General features: G+C 50.1%; 2 protein-coding genes across 8 annotated transcripts in view; one reads left to right on the top strand and one right to left on the bottom strand.

Annotated features, from left to right (window-relative positions):
- PAFAH1B1 (platelet activating factor acetylhydrolase 1b regulatory subunit 1) overlaps positions 1-4140 on the top strand; it is an 83256-nt gene extending 79116 nt beyond the window's left edge. For all 4 annotated transcript variants that reach the window (XM_036769235.1, XM_036769236.1, XM_036769237.1 and 1 more), the window contains one exon: positions 251-4140. In XM_036769235.1, coding sequence (XP_036625130.1) covers positions 251-324 — 74 coding nt within the window. In that variant the 3' untranslated portion in view covers positions 325-4140. The remainder of the gene's footprint in view (positions 1-250) is intronic.
- A 2753-nt stretch (positions 4141-6893) lies between these two features.
- The window catches only part of CLUH (clustered mitochondria homolog), a 32837-nt gene continuing 16570 nt past the window's right edge, over positions 6894-23160 (bottom strand). For 2 of the 4 annotated variants that reach the window (XM_036766485.1, XM_036766483.1), the window contains exons 4-26: positions 21772-21915; positions 21262-21389; positions 20942-21096; positions 20590-20715; positions 19978-20125; positions 19698-19790; positions 17768-18462; positions 17095-17303; positions 16177-16284; positions 15914-16014; positions 14968-15120; positions 14816-14878; positions 14373-14617; positions 13446-13530; positions 13088-13241; positions 12854-12993; positions 12479-12559; positions 12020-12145; positions 11816-11937; positions 10943-11036; positions 10719-10853; positions 10566-10639; positions 6894-8492 (exon numbers count right to left, since the gene is read on the bottom strand). In XM_036766485.1, coding sequence (XP_036622380.1) covers positions 8318-8492; positions 10566-10639; positions 10719-10853; positions 10943-11036; positions 11816-11937; positions 12020-12145; positions 12479-12559; positions 12854-12993; positions 13088-13241; positions 13446-13530; positions 14373-14617; positions 14816-14878; positions 14968-15120; positions 15914-16014; positions 16177-16284; positions 17095-17303; positions 17768-18462; positions 19698-19790; positions 19978-20125; positions 20590-20715; positions 20942-21096; positions 21262-21389; positions 21772-21915 — 3554 coding nt within the window. In that variant the 3' untranslated portion in view covers positions 6894-8317. The remainder of the gene's footprint in view (positions 8493-10565; positions 10640-10718; positions 10854-10942; positions 11037-11815; positions 11938-12019; positions 12146-12478; positions 12560-12853; positions 12994-13087; positions 13242-13445; positions 13531-14372; positions 14618-14815; positions 14879-14967; positions 15121-15913; positions 16015-16176; positions 16285-17094; positions 17304-17767; positions 18463-19697; positions 19791-19977; positions 20126-20589; positions 20716-20941; positions 21097-21261; positions 21390-21771; positions 21916-23160) is intronic. The other 2 variants (XM_036766486.1, XM_036766484.1) reach the window with 1 other exon arrangement.

Below are 23160 nucleotides of genomic sequence, written 5' to 3'. Positions count from 1 at the left end.
GTCTGACACCATTTTCTGAGAAGGAATGATTGTTCTTGTTTCTCTTGTATTGTTCTATTGTCTGTCCCCTTGTCTTTTGTTTATTCCCTATGAGATTTTGGTCACTCCCTTGCCTGGTAATTGACCTGTCTGTTTTGTAGCTCATTGGAATTGTGTTGAACTCAAATTGAGTTTCAAATGAGCCTTTTCTTTCTTTTCTCTCTTTTTTTTTTTTTTTTTTTTTTTTTTTTTTTTTTTTTTTTTTTTGCAGATTTCCACAAGACGGCACCATACGTGGTTACTGGAAGTGTAGATCAAACAGTTAAAGTGTGGGAGTGCCGTTGATTGATTCACATTTGATGACTCCCCCTCCCTTTCCTGGATGCACTCAGATACCATGGTTACCCCCATTGAGCTCTGTTTAAATAAATATTGTCCTTTCATGTAAATTATTCTGGATGTAGATTGAGCTTATTAAATGTTACACACAAAGTATTCATGCATGGTGAATCCAAATTGTATACTGTAAATTTACATACGTTGTCTAGAAGTACCATAGGGTTAAAAACCTGGACTGGCATTGGTCACACCAGGCCCAAAGAAGGCAGAAGTTGGATAAATTGAACTAGGGCACTAAAGTTGATGGTGTCATTCTATGTTGGGTTATTAATTCCTGTTTTTCTTTCTGCTGTCTGTTGGTGCCTGGGTTGGTGACCTCATTTGGGGAAAAAAAATGGTTGTTGTTAGGGCTCTTTCAGAAATGTGTATCTATGTAACATCACTTAAGTGTGCTTAATAAATCTTCTCTAAGGATGCTAGATAATAAGGCTGCAATTCAAAATCTTCTGAACCTTCTATGTAATTAATGGGAATGAAACCTTAGAACTTGTCATGACACTTTTGCCAAAACAATAGGATACATTTGTTTTGGTAGCCGATCAAGCAAAGGCTAGTGGTATATTTGTATACGAAAATGACTGTAAACCTCAAATAAGAAGAAAAATCTCAGCAGCTAATATGATCAACCATTTATTTTATTTGGTTCTTGAATTTTTGTAAACAGGTTTTAAGAACAACACTGTAACACTTTAAGCTTCTCTTTTCCACACTAGACGTCTTTCCAGTTGTCCCCTACGTCCTGTTAGAATACATTAGTGGTGTGATTTCCAAGTAGAATTTAATCTTCCCATTGAGAATATGTCATAGTACAGTTCACTTTTGATGTTTTCTTAGGGATGTGCAGTGCACACTACATAAGGACAGAGAGCTATTGGAAAGGTGGTTTTTTTTTCCCATTCTGCAGGAAGTGGGAAGAAAATGGGGGATCATCTCTGTTATCTTAACATCTACTTGACACTGTTCATTTAGGGTCTCAAAAACAAAACAGGGTTTAACAGAGCTTGCATTCAAACACTGTCTTGTCCTCTGGCAGAGATGTATCTATATCTAGAGCATATAGACATGATTGTCTACACATGTTCATCTATCACTCTCTACATACATGTGCCCTCCATGTATTGCATCTTGGTTCTTTGAAATACTAAAGCACATAGGTATAATAAGTTTGTCCTGGAGTGCCGTACTCTGGAAGAAACAGTTTTGATCCAGAAGCTTCTTCAATAGACTCTGGCTCTAGAAAATCTGTTTTTCCAGCAAAAGAAAAATCCCATCCAGCTGGATAGAGAAGTTGATTATTCCTTATGTGGCCATCTCAGTGTAGAACATGTTTTAATTGTGTATCCCAGAAAGATTGCTTTTTTGATCGATATATTTAAGAGAATTTTAATCTGTTTTTGTTTACAAATTCTGTTGTAGGTAGTAACCCCCTGGCTTAGCTAACCAATGAGGTCTCTTAGCAGTCCACTTGAAAACTTACAGTATAATGAACTAACACTGACATTTTAATAGAGGTAAATTTATTCTGTCTGCATTTCATTCATTGTGTAATATGTGGCTTTTTAAGACTTCCCCTATAGAAAATATTTAATGGAGAACATTGGGCTGCAGGTTACTGAAAATGATAAAGGATGAGTTAATTTCCAATAGTCACAGAAAATGGTCCATATATTGACTAGAAGCAGATTTGAGTCTGGCTTCTTTTCTTTTCCCCGAGAGAAGTCTCTGGGAGGGAAATTGTTGAAAACTAATATGTGTTTTCAGGACAAAAATGAAAACCTAAGCTAATTCCTTAAATATGGAGAATGACTTTCAGGACAATATTGACTCATACTGTTCCTGCTGAAATGTAGGTGGTATGGCTGTTTCCCCCCTCAGCTGTTCTGACTGGAATTTTCTACAAAAGCTTTGGGAAAAGATACTTATTTTGATTTGCTGCTATTTTTCTCCTATTTTGAGAATGAGAAATAACATGGAAATGCATCTTGACCTCTGTCTGTACATCTTCAAATGTAAACAAATGTAGTTCTGTATTTTAATTCTTTAGAATGTAGCTATGGGAATTACTTAAGGGTAAGCCACAATATGCATGCCATTCACAGATTTGAATGGTAAAAAAGGTACCAATTTCTGAGGAAATAAAGAAGCTGTGTCCAGTGGGTTTCTCTCCCTAAAGCATGACTTTCATGGACAAAGGAAGAAGAAGCAAATTGCGTACTTGGGAACATGGAACACCCTTGCTATTTAAGTAATTTGTGACTGTGTGTGTCCCTTTCCCAACTTCTTCCATTTGAAAGCAGCAAATATTGAATCTCAGGGATGGTCCCAAACTGGATCAAAATGTCCTAAGCCCTGTTTGAATCATAAGGCAGAGGGAGAGAAAAGATGCCATCCACAATCCCGGGGTCAGATGAACCAAGGTTTCCTGCCACGTCCCATTGGAGACTGTGCTGATTCACATTCTCACTGTTTCCTATGTTTTCTCTGTTAGCTGTCTAATCCTGTGCCTTGCCTGCGATAAGTACAATGATGAGGTTACTGGCTTGGATTGTAAGTAGAGGAATTATCTGGAAGGTTCACTGCTGCTCTGTCCATTTTCTTACTCAGATTGGCTGTTAATTCAAGAAATTAAAAAAAAAAAACCAATAGACTGCATTCTCAGTTTCTTTCTCCTTGTTAAGAGAACAGACATTCCTGTGCCACAATGATGTGAAGTGCTGGAGAAGTCTCACAGGCGCTCTGGAGAGAGTGCAAAAGAGAGCGCGTGCTTTAGACACAGTCTGGAAAATGACGGCTTTTTTTTTTAGCATCTTGCACTTTAGGAGACAAAGACCGTCCTGCTGTTGTGTATGTGTGTGGTGTGACCAATGGTGTGCCCAGGGCACTCATCTAAAAATAACTAGTCGCTAGTGAGTTGTGCCGGGCTGTGGAGCACGCTGGTGTTTTTGAGAGCTTTGGCTATAGATGCACCAAGCCCCATCTCCTTTATTGTCAGTACCCTGCTTCTCCTGTCTGCCTCTTTCTGATTTTATGTGAACTGCCTGGTAATATCATTCTTTAAATAGTTTTTTTAAAATGAGTTTTTTAAAAACTATTTAAAAAAATAAAGAAAATTTTGTTCTGTTGACAGTGGTGGCTTGATAATCCTTAAGTTAAAAAAAATTTTTTTTAATTGCTGAATTGAATGAAGGAAAAAGGCACTTAAAATGGCTACGCATTTTCTGTCCAGCTGTATATAAGTCCAATGTGCGAATTAAAATAGCTGACACAAAGAAGAATCTCCTGGTAGAGAAGCCAATGTGTACAAGATTGTTGGGGAGAAAACCTTTGCGGGGGGGTGGAAGGGGGGGGTAAATGGATTTACAAGTCACGACTGGATTGAACTGGCCTTTTTATCTTTCCACTGTATCATGTAAGTAGCTGCTTTCTTGTCCTGCCTATCCTTCAGACACCCAAGCGCATTCTGAAGATAAGTTAGAAAAAAAATCTTCAAGCTAATAGAAGTTGATCCTGACACTGACATGAAGGCAAGGATTGATTTCATAAGAATGATGGCGAGGTTATAATTGGAGAAAACAGTTCCCCAGACTGAAGATATTGACACCATTTTTAAAAAATCAGTAAAGGAATGTATATAATATTGCTCTGTGTTTTACAGTAAGATTTGTTGCGCTCAGACTGTGTAAAACAAAATTTATTCATGTTTTCTGCATATTAAAAATCTTATTGTACCAATTGGTAAACTATTAAATGCATATAAAACTAGGTGTGGTTTTTTTTTTTGTCTCCTTGTACACAGAATTAAAAGGTTAAAAATAAATCCTCATTCTTGGAATTTCCCACAGCAATCCATCAAACTGATCTTTGATCAGGACCCTGTAGGAAGTGGTAGATGTTTTGAGCATCCTCAGAATACTGTTGGAAGTGTAAGTAGAGCTTCAAGACTTTCTGGGAATTGGTCTTGTGCTCCAGTTGTTGTGAGGTCATTGTGGCTGTGTCCTGGTGAGCCCTTTGTTCAGTGGTATTATGATCTTAAGTCCTTGTGATGCTTTTGCAGCTAAATAAACAGCCCAGGTGGGGTTCCAGGCAAATAGCCTAAGATTGATTCACACCCCTTCAGTCACCATGTTTTCCAGGCAGGTAGCTATTGCATCCCCAATGAGCTGATCTTTCTGGGTATTCAACCAGGTTAAAACCACATAGTAGTTTCCTTTTACTCTTTGTAATAATGCAGGTAAACCAAGGGCCAGTAGAAGCTAGAAAGCTGGAGGAGCCAAGAAAGGGCATTAAAAGTTGAAGACAAAGGGCACAAGTCCTCAGGAGGTGGGAAATTGGATAGGACACTCCAGTTATACTGTTTTATGTAAATTCCCCACCCACCAAAATGGTTTTCAATGTAAATCTTAAGTGTGGTTTGTTTGGACATTGTGAAATCTGTAGACCTATTCTTTGCCCCTCTTTATGAGAACTTTTCTGGCTTATCTTTATACTCTTAAGTACATCTTAACAGAGAAGAGCCAAAAGACTTTTAAACAGTGGTTAAGAAAGTTGTTCGAGATGGGAGATAGTTGCAAGTTATCCCTCTCATCTTCATTGAATTTAGTGACGAGCAGGAAAAAGAAGCAACATTGCAATTGGCAGAGTGCCTGCTGGGGGCAGATATTTTGATGGATCTTGATGGAGACTTCCAGTGCTTCAGTAGATTTATCAGTCGTGGACATCCCCATCTTATTTCATTACCACTTTTCCTTCCTCATTCCTTCATCCTCAGATGGAAGGCATTATTTTTTTTTTGGCTTTCCAGAAAGCTCAAGGCTTTGCTGTACAATCAAGAAATTGCGTTTCCTGTTATTTCTTGTTAGCTTCGTTTAGCTTCGTTTGACTGTGTTCCATGGCATCCAAGGAAGAACCTGTTGAAAACATCCAGGCATCTTCTACTTTTCATCTCCCTATTTGCTGGAAGTGCATATTGGTATTGAATTATATTCATTAGTCAGTCTCACCCAGAGATCCCCAGAGCTGGGGAAACAACTAAATTTGCCCCATCTCCATTGGAATCAATGCCCTTCTTGACTCTTTGCTGCCACCCTCTGGCTGGAATGTGTTCTGCCCCTAGACAGTATCTAAGAATACCTTGTGGAAAAGTGCTAGTTAGAACTGAAAGGGGCCTTAACAGTGATGTAGCTCAACCTCTTTTTGTTCGTGAGGAAAACAGGATCAGGGAAGAGAAAGTGAGTGAAGGGTGGATGGTACAAGGTAAAGTTTGACCATTAAGCCTTGAGAGACAAGGCCTAGATTTTGACTCCAGTTTAATTCACTCCTAGTAGAAGAGTTGTCAGGGAAATTTTTTTGTGAACTGGAAGGCCTAATTTAAAATTACTGGGCTAAGTTCAGAATTAGACTAAAATCTAGAACTTTCTAAGTATGTGCTTCTAGCATCAAGCACAAGAAATTATGCAGACACTGTAGTAGCAGAGTTCTCCCCACTCTTGAAACTTACGGAAAATGTGTTTAGGTTGGTAAGTCTCTTTTTAACAAAATGCCGTTTTGGAAATGGGATTCAGTGTAATTCGCTCAAGCTTAGAAACTGCAAAAAGCTGGCTTTCCTAAGTTTTAGAAAGGGGCACGAGATTTAAATGTTGGTACTTAAATCTTTGAAACAAAAAACTAAACCCAAAACTTGTAAAGGTTTCTATCCCAAAGTAATGGGGGTGGGGGGAGTGCTTAAAAAAAAAAAAAAGGCAGAGAACTCACAAGTTAACTGTCTAACACAGGAACAAAAGCCCCTCTAGTGCTCCATCAGGTTTCTAAGACCTGTATGTATTCTGGCACCTAAAAGGCTTTTAACAAAGCAACTGACAGCAAAGGACAGGTGGAGACTAGCCAGCAGCATTGTTTTAATTAAAAGCTTAGTCTGTCATGCAAAGGGACGCTCAATCTACTTGTCACTCAGCTTCTCTTCCCTTCTCTCACTGTGGAACATGCTGGTTCTTCCATACCACCTCCCCAGATTATTTCCTGTTCAGAAGCTTCTACACTTGTTCTTGTTTCTTGGGGTCACCATGGACCTTCTCAAAAAGACACAGTATGGTGCACCAGTGACTCATGCCATATCTACCTTCACAGTTTCCTGATGCTTTTTTGAAGCCCAAGTCTGCCCCTTACCCAGAGGTTTTAAGTATGTAGGGCAAAACGAAAACTTGAGACCTCAAAGCAACACAGAATACAAAGTCTCACCCTCCCTTATTCTAGGTCCAGCCGTGCTGCCTCAAGCTGCTGCTCTCACTGGACAGGGCATAAAATGTCAGAAGAGGATGCTGAGGAAGGCCCAGAGAGGTGAGGTGATTTGTTGGAGGTTGACAGTCTCGTTTCCCAACTCCCCACCCACAGCTTTTCCCAGTAGCAAGGAGAAGGAGCCAGTTGCCAGGGTCAAAAGGTCCAGAGAGAGCCCAAAGGCTTTAAAGCAGCCTTGAGCTGTCCCTCCCAGAATTTACAAAGTACAGTGCTGAGGCAGGAGCAGCAGGTTTCAAAAATTCACTTTATTCCAATGTGAAACGAAGATGTGATGGTTTAAAAACAAGAAAACCAAGTTCTTGATCAGCTTGTGGGGACGCGCTCACACTCACTTTCTCGCTCACACTCGCTCTACACTTTTTGAAACAAGGCAGTTGGATGGACTGGACCTCTTAAGACCCTTGGCCCGAGGGCTTCAAGTGAGGGGGAGAAGGTGGCATTTCACATCCTAGACCACCCACCCTTTTAACATACACACCCAGCGTATAGATCATTCTTCCCTGCTCCCTTTAATAGGCCAAAAAACAGCCCACTGGGGAAAAAGAGGGTGGCAGCCTCTCCAGCAGGCTCCTCTGTCCCAGCATAAACATCCTCAGTAGTGATCATGATCAGCAAGAGACAGAAAGGACCCCCACGATGAGCAATATAACACAAGTAAAAATGTTCCTTTTTTTGGAAGGGGGGGGTTGACTTCTCCACTCATGATTCCACATTGGTTCCCTCCCGGGTGCTCTCCTCACCCAGTAAATCCCACCTTCCCCCTACTATTCATCAAACAGCTTAGGACAAAAGGCAGGGGAAGGAAGAAAAAATACATTCACGTTGAAAGCCCCCCCTCCCCTGGTGTTCCCCCTACTCCTTGTCCCAGATGAGGACTTGGAGTTGGAGAAAGGGGAGGTGCTCAGCTCAGAAGCCTGGGAGGGGGTTGGGCAGGAATGGGACTGTGCGTATTTGAGCCAGGGCGCAGAGACAGTCCTCAGCACCACACGAGGCACTATGGACGGATGGATGGGCAGCAGTGGGCAAAGGGGCCCAGCATGGAGACATCACAGAGACAAGACCCCCCTCCCCCCAACTAGGCCCACTAAGCAGGAACTAGGACCCCCTGTGTGCTGCAGAGGCGGTGATGGCTCTTTCCTAAAGCAGAAAAGCTAACGTTAGCCCCAGACCAAAGTTGCCCTGGGGGTGGGGTGGGGGGCACAGGCCAGGGTGCCCAGGCTGAGGGCAGGCGGCAGCGGCAACACAAGTAGCAGCAGGGTCCTTATGTCAAGCATACAAATGACCTGAGAAACAATCTCATCTCTGGAGTCCATTTGGGGAAATAAGCCGGGGCTATGTACACATGAGAAATGGACTGATCGATAATAACATGGGGAGAAAGGAGGGAACAGAGGCTGCCCTTGGCACCCACTGTCCCTGGCCAGCGGCTACATGCTCACACGCTCCATCCAATCATAGGTCTCCAAGAAGGACTTTGCATTATGTATTAATTGTACCAGTGCAAGAACATTTTTGTTAGGGGCCAAGGTGCTCAGGAGTAAGGGGATGTGACCCCCTTCCCCAGTCAGCAGGGCATGGCACATACCTGCCCTCTGCAAATCATTGGTGGGGCGAGTGTCCAGTTTCTCCCTCTCTGCCCCTAGAAACATCATACTGAGCTCAAGGTGGGGGGATCATCCCCAGGCAAGAGACTAGACTCTGCCTCCTCTCGAGACTGTGCAGCAGCGGCAGCAGCATCTGAATCCCGTATGGTGGCCTTGCTGGTTTCTTGAAGCTGGTGCCGCCGCACCACCTCGGCCTTCAGGTTCTCCAGATCTTTTTGGCTGGGGAGGAGGGTTGGCAGGGGTACACACTTGGTCAGAGAGAGGGAACCAGGGATCTTCCGGCCAAGCCCAGGCCCCCATCACCTCCCTCATGCTTGCTATGGTATGCTCTGCTTCACAAAAGCACAGGATTTAAAGATCTGATAGAAGCCCAGGAAAGGGAAAGAACTTGGCCAAAGTCATAGAGCTGGTCACAAGAGCTCAGGCTCAGACCCAGGTCCTCCTAGAAATGCAGATTCTTTCAATTTCATTACTCTCTCGGTATTTAACTTTCTTGCATCAGACACTGTGCTAACAGCTTGAGGGGGGACGTAAAGGGACACTCACTTCGCTTATCCAGAGACTCCTCTGATGATCTCCCCTTATCCAAAACAGCTGAGAACCCAGGAGACTTTAAAAAGCCAAAATGTGCCACAACGTACATTCCCAGAAACTTGGGCACCTTATGTCAGAAGACACATTCAAATTCCATCTTCCCTTACTTTACATACAACTGTAATAAAATCTTCTTCTGACCAACAAAAAAAAGGCCACAACTTTTGCCACATTAAGGCTTAGTGAAGAAAGGGAAAACAAGGCAGACACCCCAGGGAAGGTTAAACACAAAGACTCCTAAGGTCCTTGTTCCAGTTCTGAAAAGTCAAACTTTAGGACAGATTTTATCTATGGACTTAAAGGGGAAAGCCCATGGCCAGACTAAACTCTCTAAGGGAAAGGCAGCTTAAGTAAGAGGGGAGATTTTCAAGGAGGAAAAAAAAGAAGGGAGGATGGCACTGCAGGGAAATTCCTGATGGCTCCAGCTACTAAGAGACAGCCAGGATACCAAATAGCAACTACACAGAAGGAGGCTTAGGAGATATTCTGAAGACAAAGATGGTGTTTGGGGCCAGTAGGGTTCTGGCCATAAAAGAGAGGGAGCACAATGCTTGGCAGCTCAAGTCAGAACAAAGAACTCAATTAGGGAAGGCATCAATTGAGGAATGCCTGAATAAAACATGGCCTGTGAATGTGATAAATCTACTGTGCTGGAAGAAAGGGTGTGTGTGGGGGAGAGGTCAGAGAAACCTGAGAAGACTCGTATGAACTGATGCAGTGAAGTGAGAACCAGGAGAACAATTTATACAATATGACCAACAGCTGCAAGAATCAGGAGCTCTGATTGGCCTAACGACCAGCTACAATTCCAGGGGCTCATGACAGGCCATACTGGCCACTTTCTCAGAGAATAAGTATTTTTCAGACAGGGCCAATGCTGAAAATGTGTTCTGCTTGATTAGACGTGTTAATAAAATGAATCTGGTTATTCTTTCACTCTCAACTGAAAGGAATGGAAGTGGGGGGAGATTTTTGTTGACTGAAGAATATGAAATTTTTTTAGAAACTAATCAGAGTAGGAATAGGCTCTGCCTTAGGAGGTGGTGATTTCCCCCTTGATGCAGGTCTCTAAGTAGAAGCCCACTTGCAAAGTGACTCTAGCTATAGAAAGGATTCTGGCTTCAGGAAGGAGCTAGACTGGAAGGTTCCTTCCAACTCTGAAACTGGATGATGAAGTTTGTTTTTCTGGTTCCCTGGGCCACAACAAATGGGAAAGACTCTTCTAGGCTGGCATTGAGCAGTACTGAAGAAGGGACCTTGGAGGCCACCCTCTAGCCCCGTCCCAAGGAGCTCTCCATTCCTTTCAGGCTCTGCCTGAAGGCCTGCCATGATGAGCCCATGAAGATTTGGGCTGACAGCAGGCTGACAGTCTGCCCCAGGCCCAGCAGTCTGGAGCATTCAGCGTAGGGCCAACAGCCTGTGTCACCTCCATGTGCCAAGAGAGCACCTGCTTTCCAGGCTCGTAACACTCAGTTATCAAAAAAAGGCTAAATGATATTCCACATCCTGTTTCAGAAGTCAGGGAAACATGTAACCCATCTGGCTGGACCTACCCCAGGAGGCCTCCTTCCCCAGTGATGCTGGAGTAGGAAAACACCACTATCCTTGTCAGTCCTGCTTCCTTCCACCCACCAGGCTCCCTGAGGGCAGGTGAGGAAGAGCGAGTACTGTCAGTCCTCCCCCCGACCTCCAACTGACCTGAGCGGAATGAAGAGGATGCCATTAATGATGTGAAGCTGCTCCAGGACACTGGCCATGCTGGGGGCTGTGACCTAGAGATGGACAAGGGATACTTGTGAGACCTGGGACCATGGGCACACCCGCTGCCTCAGCTGGGGTGGGACCAGGTACCTTGAGGGGCACGATGTTGGCACTGGAGCCATTGCGGTAGATTTCATTCATGGTGCGCTGCAAGGCCACAGCCTGCTGGGTGAGGCACTTCAGGTAATCTGAGCTCTCCTTGGTCTTCTCATGGTTCTCTCCGAGCTGCAGAAAGAAAACGTCAGGAGGTGGCCCGCCACCAGCCCGCCATCCCCAACTGCCAGCCATGGCCTGAGCCAAGACAGCTTCCTCACCTGGCTCTTATAGATGGTGTAACCCTCCTTCTCATGCTGCAGGGCAGATCGGAACTCGGCTTTGCTCTCATAGACCCGGGCCACCAGGTGGTGACTGCAGAGGCAACAGATGAAACATGGTGGGGTGAGGGAGTGATGGAGCTCTTCCTAGACAAGGGTAAAGCCCAGGAATTCCAGGCTCCTCAACATTCTCAAAGGGAACATGATTGGGGGAGGAGGTGGAGAAAGTGCTATTTCAGAATCTAAGGGAAAGGTTCTTGGGGCCTGCTGAATCATCCCTAGCTTTGGGACGCCACTGGAACCCTTGGCGATCCTTAATAAGAATAGGCTGTCCTCAGGAGGTCATGACTCCCGCATCCCTGCAGTCCACCCCAAGTGGAGGCTGGAGGGCCAATGGCAGGAATCCCATCACAGGGCGTCTTGGCAAGAGCTACAAGCGCCCTGAGAACCTAACTCTGCCTCTGGTAACCTGATGTCTACCTCTTATCTTCTCCTCAAGGACCAAGCAACACAAGTGCACTCTTCCTGCCTCACACGGCCTGGACTGGAGAAATGCATTTATCAACTCAGACAACCTGCAAGACGCCATGGAAGACCCTGGGGCTACAAAGACAAATGGCCAACAGGCCCCTCTCCAAGGACCTTCCACTCTACTGAGGGTGGTCTACCTGCAGAGTGGTTTTCCTTGGAGTCTTCTTGTGAAAGAGAAAGCATGAGAAACCACAGAGTCAAATGAAAGTTTAAGGATGGCCAAGCCCTGAAGGGCTTTCTAGGCACCAGGAAAGAAGCCAAGAGCTCAAAAGACACTGCGGCCTGAGGGGAAGGGACAGAGGCTGGGCTCAGCCAGAGACGGGAGGAAAGGGGCCTCCTTACCTGAGGGCCACCTTGAGGGACTTGGCCCCGTGGTACTTGGCATTGATGCTCAGAGCGTTCTCCAGGAAGCGCAGGGCCAATTCATACTCCATGACCCCATGCAGCACCAGTCCAATGTTGTTCTGGGGATAAGCCAGGCATGAGGCAGGGGCCAGGTGCTTCCCCCCAGGGCCCCCTGCCCCAGCACCTGCCCTGGACACTCACATCCAGCAGAGCCATTTCTGGATGGTCTTCCCCAAAGACCAACAGCAGCAGGTAACGGGCGCGGTAGAGCAGGCTCAAAGCTGTGGACAACTGGCTGCTGGCAAAGCAATAGAGCGCCAGGTGCATCTGGGGAGACCAAGGACCACGGTCAGCACCTATCTCCGATCCTCACACCCCCAGCTCACAGTCTCTTCTCATTGGGGGCATGAAGAGCTTGGGCATCAGCTCAATTCTCTTCATTTTTAGATGAAAAATGCTAGGCTTCTGTTTTTACATACACAGATCTGGGCCTTCCCCCTTCCCTACGCAAAACTAACAAATGCATCTCTCCTCCCTCATTTTACACATGAGGAAACTGAGGCCAAGAGAAGTTCAGAGCCTTGGCCAAAGCTGGAACCAGAGGCTGGAGCCTCCCTGCCTCTCCCCCGCCCAGGTAGGGTCCCCGATACTGTCACTCACGTATTCCTGGATGGTGTTGGGGTGCTCGATTCCCAGCACTCGCTCACTCATCAGCACTGCCTTCTGCTGGTTACTTAAGGCCTAGGGAGCATTGGAGAGGGAAGGAAAAGAGGAGAGATCATTGGCCACATCCCATTCCTAGTGGCCAGGCACAAGTCAGACTGTTCAGCAATCACATGGAAGAGATAGTGCCCCGCCCCCACAGCAATACTGTGGCCTCTCTGGTCGTGAGGAGGAACCAGAGACTCCCAGAGAAGGCACAAGCCTAAGGTCACCCAGGCAGGACAGACCCCATCCTCCTCCTCCTCACACCACACCTCTGCTGATGAAGTCAAGCCCCGCCCTGGCCCACCGGGGGCAAGAAGCAGCGCCCACCTCTGCGTAGTCCCCCATGATGTAGTGAAGCCGGGCGAGAAGGCGGAGGCAGGCACAGATCTCCACGTGCATGGCCCCATACACGTTATTGAAGAGGTTCAGGGCCTCCGTGATGAGCTCACAGCCCTCCTTCAAAAAGCCTGGCAGGGACGACAGAGGCCTGTGATCCTGGGGGCCTCCACCCCCTCCCTCCCTCGACCTTCTGTTGCTTCTCCCACTTTGACCTTGCATTACCCTGCTGCACTTTGGCCTGGCCACTCTGGAAGAAATGGAAGGCATCCGAGGCCTTGGGGTTGACATGTTTGACCACAGGAAAGATGTTGAGGACGTCCTCCTCAGTGAAGGCCGGCTTATGCCTGCTGTCAAAGCTGTATTCTTTCAGTAAGATCTGCAGGAGGCAGTGAAGGGCATGGAAGGATGAGAGGAGGATGAGCCCAGGGGCTTTATCCTCTCTAGATTCACTAGCTCTACCCCACTACTACCCACAAACCCTGTGACCTCCCAGAGCTCGCCACAGGCAAGCTCTCCTGCCAGGCCAGAAGCTCCATGTGGCCCTTTGGATTTGGATAGAGCAGGATGCCCCTCCACCCACCTGGATTCCAGTTTTCAGGGAGATCTCCCGGAGGAGGGTTATCTTCTGCAGTCCAAAGGTTTCCACAGCCTGGTCAACGGTCTCACTGAAGAACAGCAAGGGCTAAGTGCCTCCAAGCCACAGATGGGGCCCCAGGGCTGCCTTTTCTCCAGCCCCCTGCCTTGGCACTGCTCCCTACTCCTGCCAGGTCCTGGACAGGGAAGGCGGGTATCCTAGTCCCTAGTCCTTGGAAGCTACTGAGAAATGGCCACGTTACCTGTCCCTGGAGCCCCTGGGCAGAGAGGGCTCCTGGTATCTAAGTTCATTTGCTGGTTCCTACTGGAGCAGGAGCAGAGTCTCTCTGGAGAGGGATTCAATCTGCTGCCCTGTTGCACACTGCCTAATTGCCCAGAGCCTGGACTCTGTGGACACAGGCATGAATCCACTGAGAGCAAGTCCTCTCCCTCTCGGGATCCAGACCAGCCCGTTCCACAGGCCTCTTGGCAGTCTCTTGTACACCACACTGGACTGGACAACCCTCACAAGTTTGGCCTGGGGCGCTTCCCTCCCAAATTACCTCAGTCCTCCCTGCCTCTGTGCTCCCTCCCCCAGGAGAACCATGGCTCTTGGGTAGTGGTGTCTGTCTCTCTTTCACAGCCATATTCCCAGCACCTCCCACAGTGCTCTGCATGTGCCTGTGCTCATGAGCCAAACAGATTAATGTCCCTAGACCTCTCTCCCTGATAGAAAAGGGCAGGGCAGACCAACAGCTCTCTCTCTAGCTCCCTGCATGGGGCCAGCTCTGCCCAGGCTTGAGGCTTTCTCAGGCTCAGGTCTTCCCTGCTGCCTGACCAGAGCCCACCCTTTCTCCAGCCCTCACTTGCCTCCCCTGCCCCCCACCACACTTCCCACTTGCCCAGCTCTGTACCTCCCTCCTCCTTCCCTCACCACTCAAGGTCGAAATCAAAATAATTCTTGGCCTCCTGGCAGATGTCCTTCCAGAGTTCCTGGGGGGTCATGACAGCCCAGGCCGTGTTGTCAGCCCCTCCTGGAGGCCGGTTTTTCCTTCTCTTGTTCTTCTTCTTGGAGACAAGCTCATCAGCAGGGAGGTGGGCAACAGGGTTAGGGAAGGAACTGAGGAAGCAGTTGAGGAAGTGGCTGATGGCTGCTGAGAGGCCTGAGAGCTCCACACCCTGGGTCAAGCACACTGGTGGTGAGGGCCTAACCCTGAGCACGAGGCCCAAAGCACACCCCCCTGCCCGCCAACTCCAGCTCTGGTCCCCAAGTTCTGTTCTCTACTGCTCTTCCACACCCACACCCAGTGTACACCCACAGGGACAGTTCCAGGGGACATGACTGGGGCAAGCTGGGAGGGCCCAGGCCATGGCTACCTGAAGGTATGTCTTGAAGATATGCTTGGCAGAACGAGTGATGAGTTCACTGATGCCAATTTTCTGCAGTGGTTGGGGAGAGACAAGTTGTTAGCTCCTTTTGGGATATCTCTTCTTTGCTTCCCTCCACCTTCCCTGGCCACACAACTCACATAAATGTGGTCCAGCTGAGGTCGGGCGGGGCTCCTGAGCACAAAGTCCAGCACCTTGCCTAGGTAGCGGATATTGATGCCACGCTGGTGCATGGCTTCTGCCAATGTGGCCCCATCCATGGGCAGCACTGTGTGGTCTGTGCAGTCTTTCACCTGGAGCATTGGCAGGAGTCAGGATGGCACTAGTGCCCCCTAAACTCCAAAAACAACCCAACCCAAGTGCACTCTCTCTTCTCTGAAGCACCACCCATCCTATCCTGGCTCTCCGGGGAACCCACCGGGAAGAGCCCAGCAAGACAGGAAGTGTCAAGCACTCTGTACCATTCCCTCCTAAAAGATGAATGAAGGCATCTAGCTTCCCCATACTCCCTGTTTTTCTAGTTTAGCATCTCAAAGAACAATAGATTTAGAGCTAGATGGCCCCCAAAGAGGCTACCATCCTATCTCCCTACTTTGACCAATGAGGACAGTGAGGCCCAGGGAGCTGGCCTGCCCAACTCAGCCAGGTGCTAAAAGCAAAGGTGGGATTCAAACCCAGGCTCAGGCCCTCTGACCCCAAATACAGTTCTCCCTCCACTAAGCCACACTGCCTCCGACCAAATTGGGCAAAACCAATGTAATTCTACCGCAAGAAAGGCCCTTTACCACCTGGTCAGGCACAGTACAGATGGGAACTACTGTTATACACAAGGAAAAGTCTGAAAAAAATTACAGAGCTTTCTATTTAAAAAAAAAGGTTTCCTTCCCTCCACTCACTCAAGTCCATTGAGTCCATGGATTTCTAGAGAGGTTTGGCATCTTTCCTCCTAGCACAGTGTGGAAAGTCTACGAGGCCACCAAAGCAGACTGTGGGGGATGGGGCAGCAGGAGCACATTAGGGGGTGTCCTGCTCTTAGACAGGGAGTCATCTTCCTCATGAGCCCCAAGCAGACTCTCAGCAACTCACCAGGCCAGGAATCTGGCAGGACAGCAAGAAGGCTGCAGCATCTTTCAGCAGCTGTTTCTGGTCCCGAACTTCGTCCTGGCAGGACTCAGGGAATCTCACACCTATCAGCAGGGTAGGAAGAATGGAGTGTGATCTAGGGGTAAATAGTAGGTGACTGGGGGTGGGGGGGAAGCACTCAGTTCTGGAATAGGTTAGAGGTGACAAAGGCTGACTTCAGGCTACTGCTCCCTACCCACCCACACACCCCGCCTGGGCCTCCATACCCGGTGAAAAGATGTCAGGGTTGAAGCGGATATCGAAGGAGGTGCTGCTGACAGAGCCCACAGCCTTGCAGGCATTCTGGATCACCTCCCGGCTCCTGGGGTCCACTGCTAGGGAAAGATTGAAGGGCATGGGGAGATAAGGAAGAAAGCAGAGCACAGGCCACCAGGGGCTCGCCAAGCTCCTAGTCAGCAAGGCCTGATTTCCCAGCTCCAAACACCAAGCCTCACAGGTAATGAGACCCAGAAATGCCCACCCCCCCACTCAGGGCAGAACGTGGATGAGGAACCTTGGGTCTCTCTGGGGGAGCACCAGCTGGGGTAGAGGAGAGGCCTATCACCATCCCTGGGGCAAGCCCCACCACCCAGGACCCCAGCGGCAGCTCTTCACCCGGTGTCCCTTCTGCCAGCAGCCAATGGGAAGCAAGAGTCAGCCAGATCAGGGACACTGACTGAAGAGCTCAGGGACTAGACTGTTGTTGGTGAAGCAAAACTCCCTTAGAGAGGTGGCAGCTGAGATATCGAATAGGCACAGCCAGCACCTTGATCCCTTTGCTTAACTCTGACTGGAGGAGATAGGGTCACTGGAAAATGATAAAGATGGGTAAAAAAGGGTGCACCAAAATGAGCTGGGAGAGGCACTCGCTGACCATCAGCTCATCAGCCCCTAAATGAGCCATATCCCTAGAGGTAAGAGAGGGTCATGTCCAGAGATTGCCCCAAAAGCCCCACCAGAGACAATCAAGAAGCTCCAGGCATGAACCTGAGGCTCCAATCACAGAGGCCTCCTGAACCAGAGAGGAAAAACCTAGGCCAAAGGAGGCTCCTTGAGGGCAGTCCCTTGCACACAGCAGGTGTTGAGTTCCCGACCTGAGGGCTCCCTCCCTTCCCCCTGCCCCAACTTGCCCAGCCCAGCCCCACCTGGGCCGTTGTCGGAGGCAATGGTCTCCGCGAGCTCCTTCACCTTGGCTAGGCCACTGGCCCCTTCCTCCCCTGCAGCCTCCACGGCCTCTGGTGTCTCTGAAGCCCCGGCCTCAGAAGTACCGTTCTCCAGCGGGCCTGGGCTCTCGGCCCTGTTGGCTTTCTGCTGCATGAGCTGAATGGCTGCCAGTTTCATGAAGAGGAGGTACCTGGAGAACCAGACCCCTGGAGCTTAGGCCAGAAGGCATCCTGTGCCCTGCCCAGCCTCCGCCCCAGGGATGGAAGAGACATTGCCAACCCACAGCTCAACCCACTCCTCCTCTCCCTCCACAGGTACTGGATTCACATCCTGGAGAAGGTTAAGCACCTCAGCCCAGGAAAAGGCTGCAGCCCAGGGTCCCACAGGAGGAGCAACTGGGCCTGAGCCCAGGTCCTCTGGATACCCAAGTTCTACACTCTGTCTGCCATGTCACGCAGACAGACGAGAGTGGGAAGACCAGGGCTGGTGCTCTGCAGGCTAATCCCATGGATGAGAACCCTCAGGCTTATCTGGGGTAGCACCATCTGGGGCAGAGTAGAGAAAACCTCTCCCTAGCACCCTAGTGGTCCTTGGGTGCCTGAAGAGTGGCCATAGCCAGGGGGCTGTCACTGTTCCTTGGGAGCCCAGCCTCACCTGTGCTCCACAAAGGCATCCACCAGCTCTTGGCGCAGACAGCAGAGCTTGTGGCGGTGAGGCTTGGGGAAGCCGGCCCGCCGGCAGTCCTCGGGCAGCTCCTCGCCAGTCACAGGCAGGAAATTTAGGTCAGGGGGGAAGGTACGCAGCAGGTCCAGAATGTAGTGCCGGCCATCATTACCGATGATGCCTTTGCACTCCACGGAGGAACACAGCTCCACCTCCTCGTCGCGGTCATTGAGCACTCGGTGCCGCTGGATCTTCAGGGGCCGGCTCGTCTTCTCCAGGAGCTCCAGGTAGCGTGGATGTGACACCACCGTCTTGCCAAAGTCAATGGAGCCGTAGATGACGCTCTGCTCCTGCTCCCGCTCGAGGATGCCAGGGATGATGGACTGGGCCGTGACGCGGTACCCGCGGTAGTCTACCACCACCGTGCCCAGAGTGTAGAGGCCCTCGACGTCAACTGCGTTGTAGGTGCGCACCCCATTCAGGTCATTGGTGGGGGCTACGTAGGCAGCCACATCCCCACCGAAGTCCTTGTAGTGGTCTCGGACATCGAAGCCCAGGCTGAAGAAAATGTTGTTCCAGATGAACATCTGCATCTTGGTCTCCTCACTGGGGTTGATAGCCATGACGTTGCCATCAATGACTGCCATGGCCCCCCGGGTGGCTGCTGCTGTGAAGTCACTATGGACCTAGGGGCAAGGGGACCACCTTAAGAATCCGTTTACACAGACAGTCTGGCCTTTGTTCAGCACCTCCCCTCTTGAGGGGGCTTCACTTTGTGTCACAGACCCTGGTGAACCCCAGGGTACAGACTCCTTCCCAAAGGAATGCTTTTAAACCCATAAAACAAAATGCATGGGACTGCAAAGAAAATTAATTCTATTGAAGCAAAGGTGTAACTTTTTTCACCATCCAAGTTCACAAATCTCTTGACATCTATACTCAGACCCAAGTTAAAAAGCCTGTCCTGGGTAGTCAAGCATAGTCCTAAGATAAAAATGGTCCCTATCCTCAAGGAGATTGCATGCTACTGGATTGAAAATGGGCCCACAGCATTAATATAGAAATCTTCAGTGAGTAACCACAAAGTGCTACCTGGCAGAAGAGGGAGGAGAGATAGGCCTCAGGAAAGGCTTCCTCTGAGGAGGCTGTGTCTGTGCTGAGCCACGAAGGCAGCACCCACAGACGCCAAGTGGCTGAGGCAAGGCCCCAGCACATTCTAGGCACAGGGGGAGAACCCATGCAAAGGGACGAAGGTGGAAGTATAACACCACGGGGAGGGAACAGCAAAGTAGAGAGGACAAAGGGTGTCTGTGTATAACCACCCAGGAAAGCAAGGCCGGAACTACGCTGCGAAGACCACAGAGTGTCCAAAGGCACAGGCAGGGCTGTCCGAACTTTTGGAGAACAGGAGTGACGTGGTCAGAGGTACCCAGGTGGCCTCACTTCAACTACCAAAGTGACCTGAGCCAAGTCCCTCCTTTTGTCTCTGCCTCAGTTTGCACAACTTGAGATGAGGATTGATTCTGACAGCTAAAGGCCCCTCGTGCTCTCACACTATGGGCTGGTCTCAGGAGGTGGAGAGGGAGATGGTCAGACACACTCTGTTCCCCAGGTCCTAATTCATCAAAAACTCAAAGAGCTGGGGAATACCAAGGGCCCTAAGGGTCCCCTCTTCTTAGACCCCCAGAGCACTCAATAAGGGTGCAAGCACCACCTCCAGCAGCCCCCCACCCCCTAAAGATTCCGTGACATCTGCCTATGTGTGGCCCTCCCACCCACACAAGGGGCCAGCCTGCCTCCATCCATGGAGAGCGATGAGGGGCCACATCAACTCCTCCCCTGCTCTGAAGCCACTGGGTGACCCAAGAGGCCAAGGGACATCAACCCAGACAGTGTAGGCACTCATCCCTCCTGCGCGTACCTTAAAGATGGCACGCTCCCTCAGCAGCCTCTCAGGAAGGTTCTTCCGGGGAAGCTCCCTTGTCGTCTGTAACTCCTCATTCCAGTCTCGGGTCTGAGGAAAGGCCACAGGCCGCAGAGGGTTAGAGCATTTTGTCCTAGGGAGCTCCCCCATTAGTGTTTCCCCAGGGTGAGGTGAGGAATCCTTACCTCCCACACCCCTGCATCCTGACCTCCCGCCCTCCCTTCACACAAGAGGACGGACATGAAGGAGCCAGGAGGCTGGGGCAGGGGTGCCGCACCTGGCCAGGGATGTGCTCTTCATAGCCCAGTCGGGACGTGTAGGCATCCTCAGCCCGCACACAGTCCATGGCGTGCTCCACCTGGGGGGCTGTCCAGCTATAAATCTGGAACGGGGTGGCGATCCTCTCGAAAGGATGGCGCTGGACCCTACATCCGGGTGACATGCCAAATATCCTTAGCACCAAAAATACGCCTCTCTGAGTCAGGACAACCCTCAGCAAGGTTGTTATTTCTACCGCCCCTCTTCCTGCCCCGGTCTTCCCTTTGATGAACTTCTCTCCAAAACTGTCTCTTTTCTCCCCCTGCCTTTCCCCAAACTCTCCTCTCCAGGCCCTAGCGAGATCTAGGAAGGTAAAAATAAGACCTAAAGTCTCAGGCCAGACTTGCTCAGCAGTCACAACGCAAGGCAATGGATTGCTAAAGGCAGCATTTCAGGCCCCTGAATGGGCAGAACCCCTGCTGAGGACTCCAGTGCACCTCACGTGCCCCATCTTCTGGTCTGAGAGGAATCAGCTGTGGACAAGGACAGGGACAGGGCAGGCCCTTTCCAGCTTAGGGCTCAGGCTGTTCTGGGCAGCGAGGTGAAAGGGCCAAGTAGGCAGGAATCCTACCTTTTCTTCTGCAGGAGAGCAAAGTTTTTTTTGAAGGTTGGACTGATCTGGTTAAGCAGCTCCACCAAGGAATGGCTCAGGAATCGGGGGCTGGCAGGTTTGGGGTTGAAGTTGTATGCTGTGGACCTGCCCAGGCAACATCCAGGGTCACGGGCCGGTCACTCCCCCAATCCCATCATCAGCACCCAGAAGTCGTGCAGGGATGGCCCCAAGCTAAGTTTGGTGAGGAAGTTGGGGGGAAAGAGAGGGGGAGCTGAAGGAGGAGGGAGGGAGGAGGAAAAGAGCGGGGGGGGGGGGGAGGCAACAACGGACAAGCAAGAGCAAAGAGGAGGGGGGCTTTGGGGACACTCACTGGTTCAGGTAAAAGCCCCTTGTGGAGGCCGTGATGCTGACGTGGCGGTCCTCAGCCGTGATCACAAAGAGGTACATGAGATCCCCGTGCATCTTGCGGTTGCCAGGTGGGGGGTTCCAGCCGCTCATGGTGAGCACCTTTAGACACTGCAGAGGCTGTGGGGGTGGCGATGGGTGTGAACAGGGGCAGTCAGCCCCAATCAATGCAGGGCTTAAAGAGCCCAGGCTGTGGGTGAGTGGGACCCAGCTGCTGTCTGAGTTCTGTGCCCTGCTCTCTCCCCCTGGGCTGCCCTGGATGGCCTGAGGGCCAGCTACCCTCACCTTCCAGTCTCGGTTCTGAGGCTGCAGAGCACAGAGCGGCCGTTCCTTGCTCCCGGGGAGGATATGCTCAGGGGGTGTGCAGTCAATGGGCTCCATTTCAATGCCCTTCTTCTTCCTCTTCCCACTATCTGAAGAGGCAAAAAGCCCACCCAGTCACACAAGGCCCGAGGTGGGCAAGACACACCTCTGAGGCCTCTCAAGCCCAAACCCTGGAGATTATAAAGGTCTTATGTCATCAGCAGACTTGGGAGAGGGCCAAGTGGGACCAGGCACTAAGGGCAGGACATTTCCCCCATACAAGGAGGCCAAGCGCTCCACACACACACACACACACACACACACACACACACACACACACACACACACACACAGTCCTCAGGCCCATGCAAGGGCCTCTGAAGAGCAGGAGGGGTGGCAGCCCCATGGGGATGAGGACCCCAGGTGTGCATGGGGCAGGGGCCCAGCAGGGGTTGAGGGGTGAGGACCCCAGGAAGCCATGGGGATGGGTACCTCCTAGGTCACCATCTGTGAAGACACTGAGGAAGGAGAGGGAGTTGCAGTCTACTCCATTGAAGGCATCTGAGGGATCCAGGCTTTTCAAAAGGTCTCGGATGTGGCGCACATGGATTCTGGCTTCCCGAACGGTATATGGCTCTGGGTAAGAGGTAAGGGCATATTATAGGGAGGCCCAAAATCACAAGATCATAGCAGCACTGATGCATAGCTAGGCAAGACTTTAGGGCTCATGGGTCTGACCCCCTGGCTTCACAGCTGACAGTGTGATGACCAGCAGATTGATCTGGCTACTTGGCTTCAGGGTCTGGCGAGGTACCCAGGGGACTGATCCCCTAGCCCTCCTGCCCTGGAGTCTGCTCAAGGCCCTTCTCACAAGCCTCAGTTCAACTTGACCTGGTGTGCAGAGTGCAGCCGGGTTCTGTGCAAGATGCACGGTACAGGCCCTAGAATGAGACCCAAAGTAACACTCTGTGTCTTCCCTGGCAGCGCTTAGCTTGGCCCAGTTCCTAAATGTTTGTTTTATTGTAACATATGTATGATAAAAGAGCAGAAACAGTGTTATCCAAAGGCCAAGAAAAGGTCATTACTGACTGGTGGGGTGAGGGAAGACACACCCTTCCAGTCCAAAGGATAGCCCAGGGCAGAGGGAAGGCCAGAGTGTGCTGAAGGGAGGCCCTGAGTGCTGGCCTGAGGCAGAATTGGACTGCATAGGCCAAAAGGAACCAGGAAAGGGCAGAGAATCAACTGCCCGGCCCAGCCCGGCTCAGGCTTAACCAAAGCCACTTCAGCTTGCAGCTAGCTGGGCAAAGGAAAGGACAAGGCAGGTGTAACTGCCTGGGGCCTTTGAGGTTAGCTAGTCCAAACCTCTCATTTCACCAATGAAGAAACTGAGGCCTTGCCCAACCAAGGCTGCACAGCTGGTTAAGCAGCTGAGCCAGTTTTAGAGGTCCTGTCCTCTAATCCCAAGGTTAGCACTCCAGCCCCCAGCCCTGACAGACAGGCTTCTGAGGAAGGGGGCTCTCTGAACAGTCTGGGGATGGCAGGTAGGAGAGGCCAGGAAGGTGGAGCTGCTGGGACGGGAGAGCCAGGAGCCTGGGCCTGAGACAGGCACAGAGCTGTCAGGAGGAGGAACAGGCTGAGTCTGGGACTCAGATGATTCCATGGGCCATCCTGACAGAGAGGGCTTGCCACAGGGGTCTGCAAACTGTCTTTGATGCTCACAGCCTAGCTGCAGCACACTGGACGGTGGAGGTGGTGCTGCCAGAGGAATGTCAGGGCAGCTCTCTCTGAGTCTAGGGTTTGGGCAGTGAGTTCACTTAACAGGCAGGTTTTTTATTATCTTGGGAATACCAAACTCATCATGCTGAGTATGATGGGTAAATA

Source organism: Trichosurus vulpecula, chromosome 7, assembly GCF_011100635.1.
Source record: "Trichosurus vulpecula isolate mTriVul1 chromosome 7, mTriVul1.pri, whole genome shotgun sequence".
Classification (NCBI taxonomy): domain Eukaryota; kingdom Metazoa; phylum Chordata; class Mammalia; order Diprotodontia; family Phalangeridae; genus Trichosurus; species Trichosurus vulpecula.
Note: the sequence above shows the minus strand (reverse complement) of the source record. Positions and strands in the feature narration are given on the sequence as shown.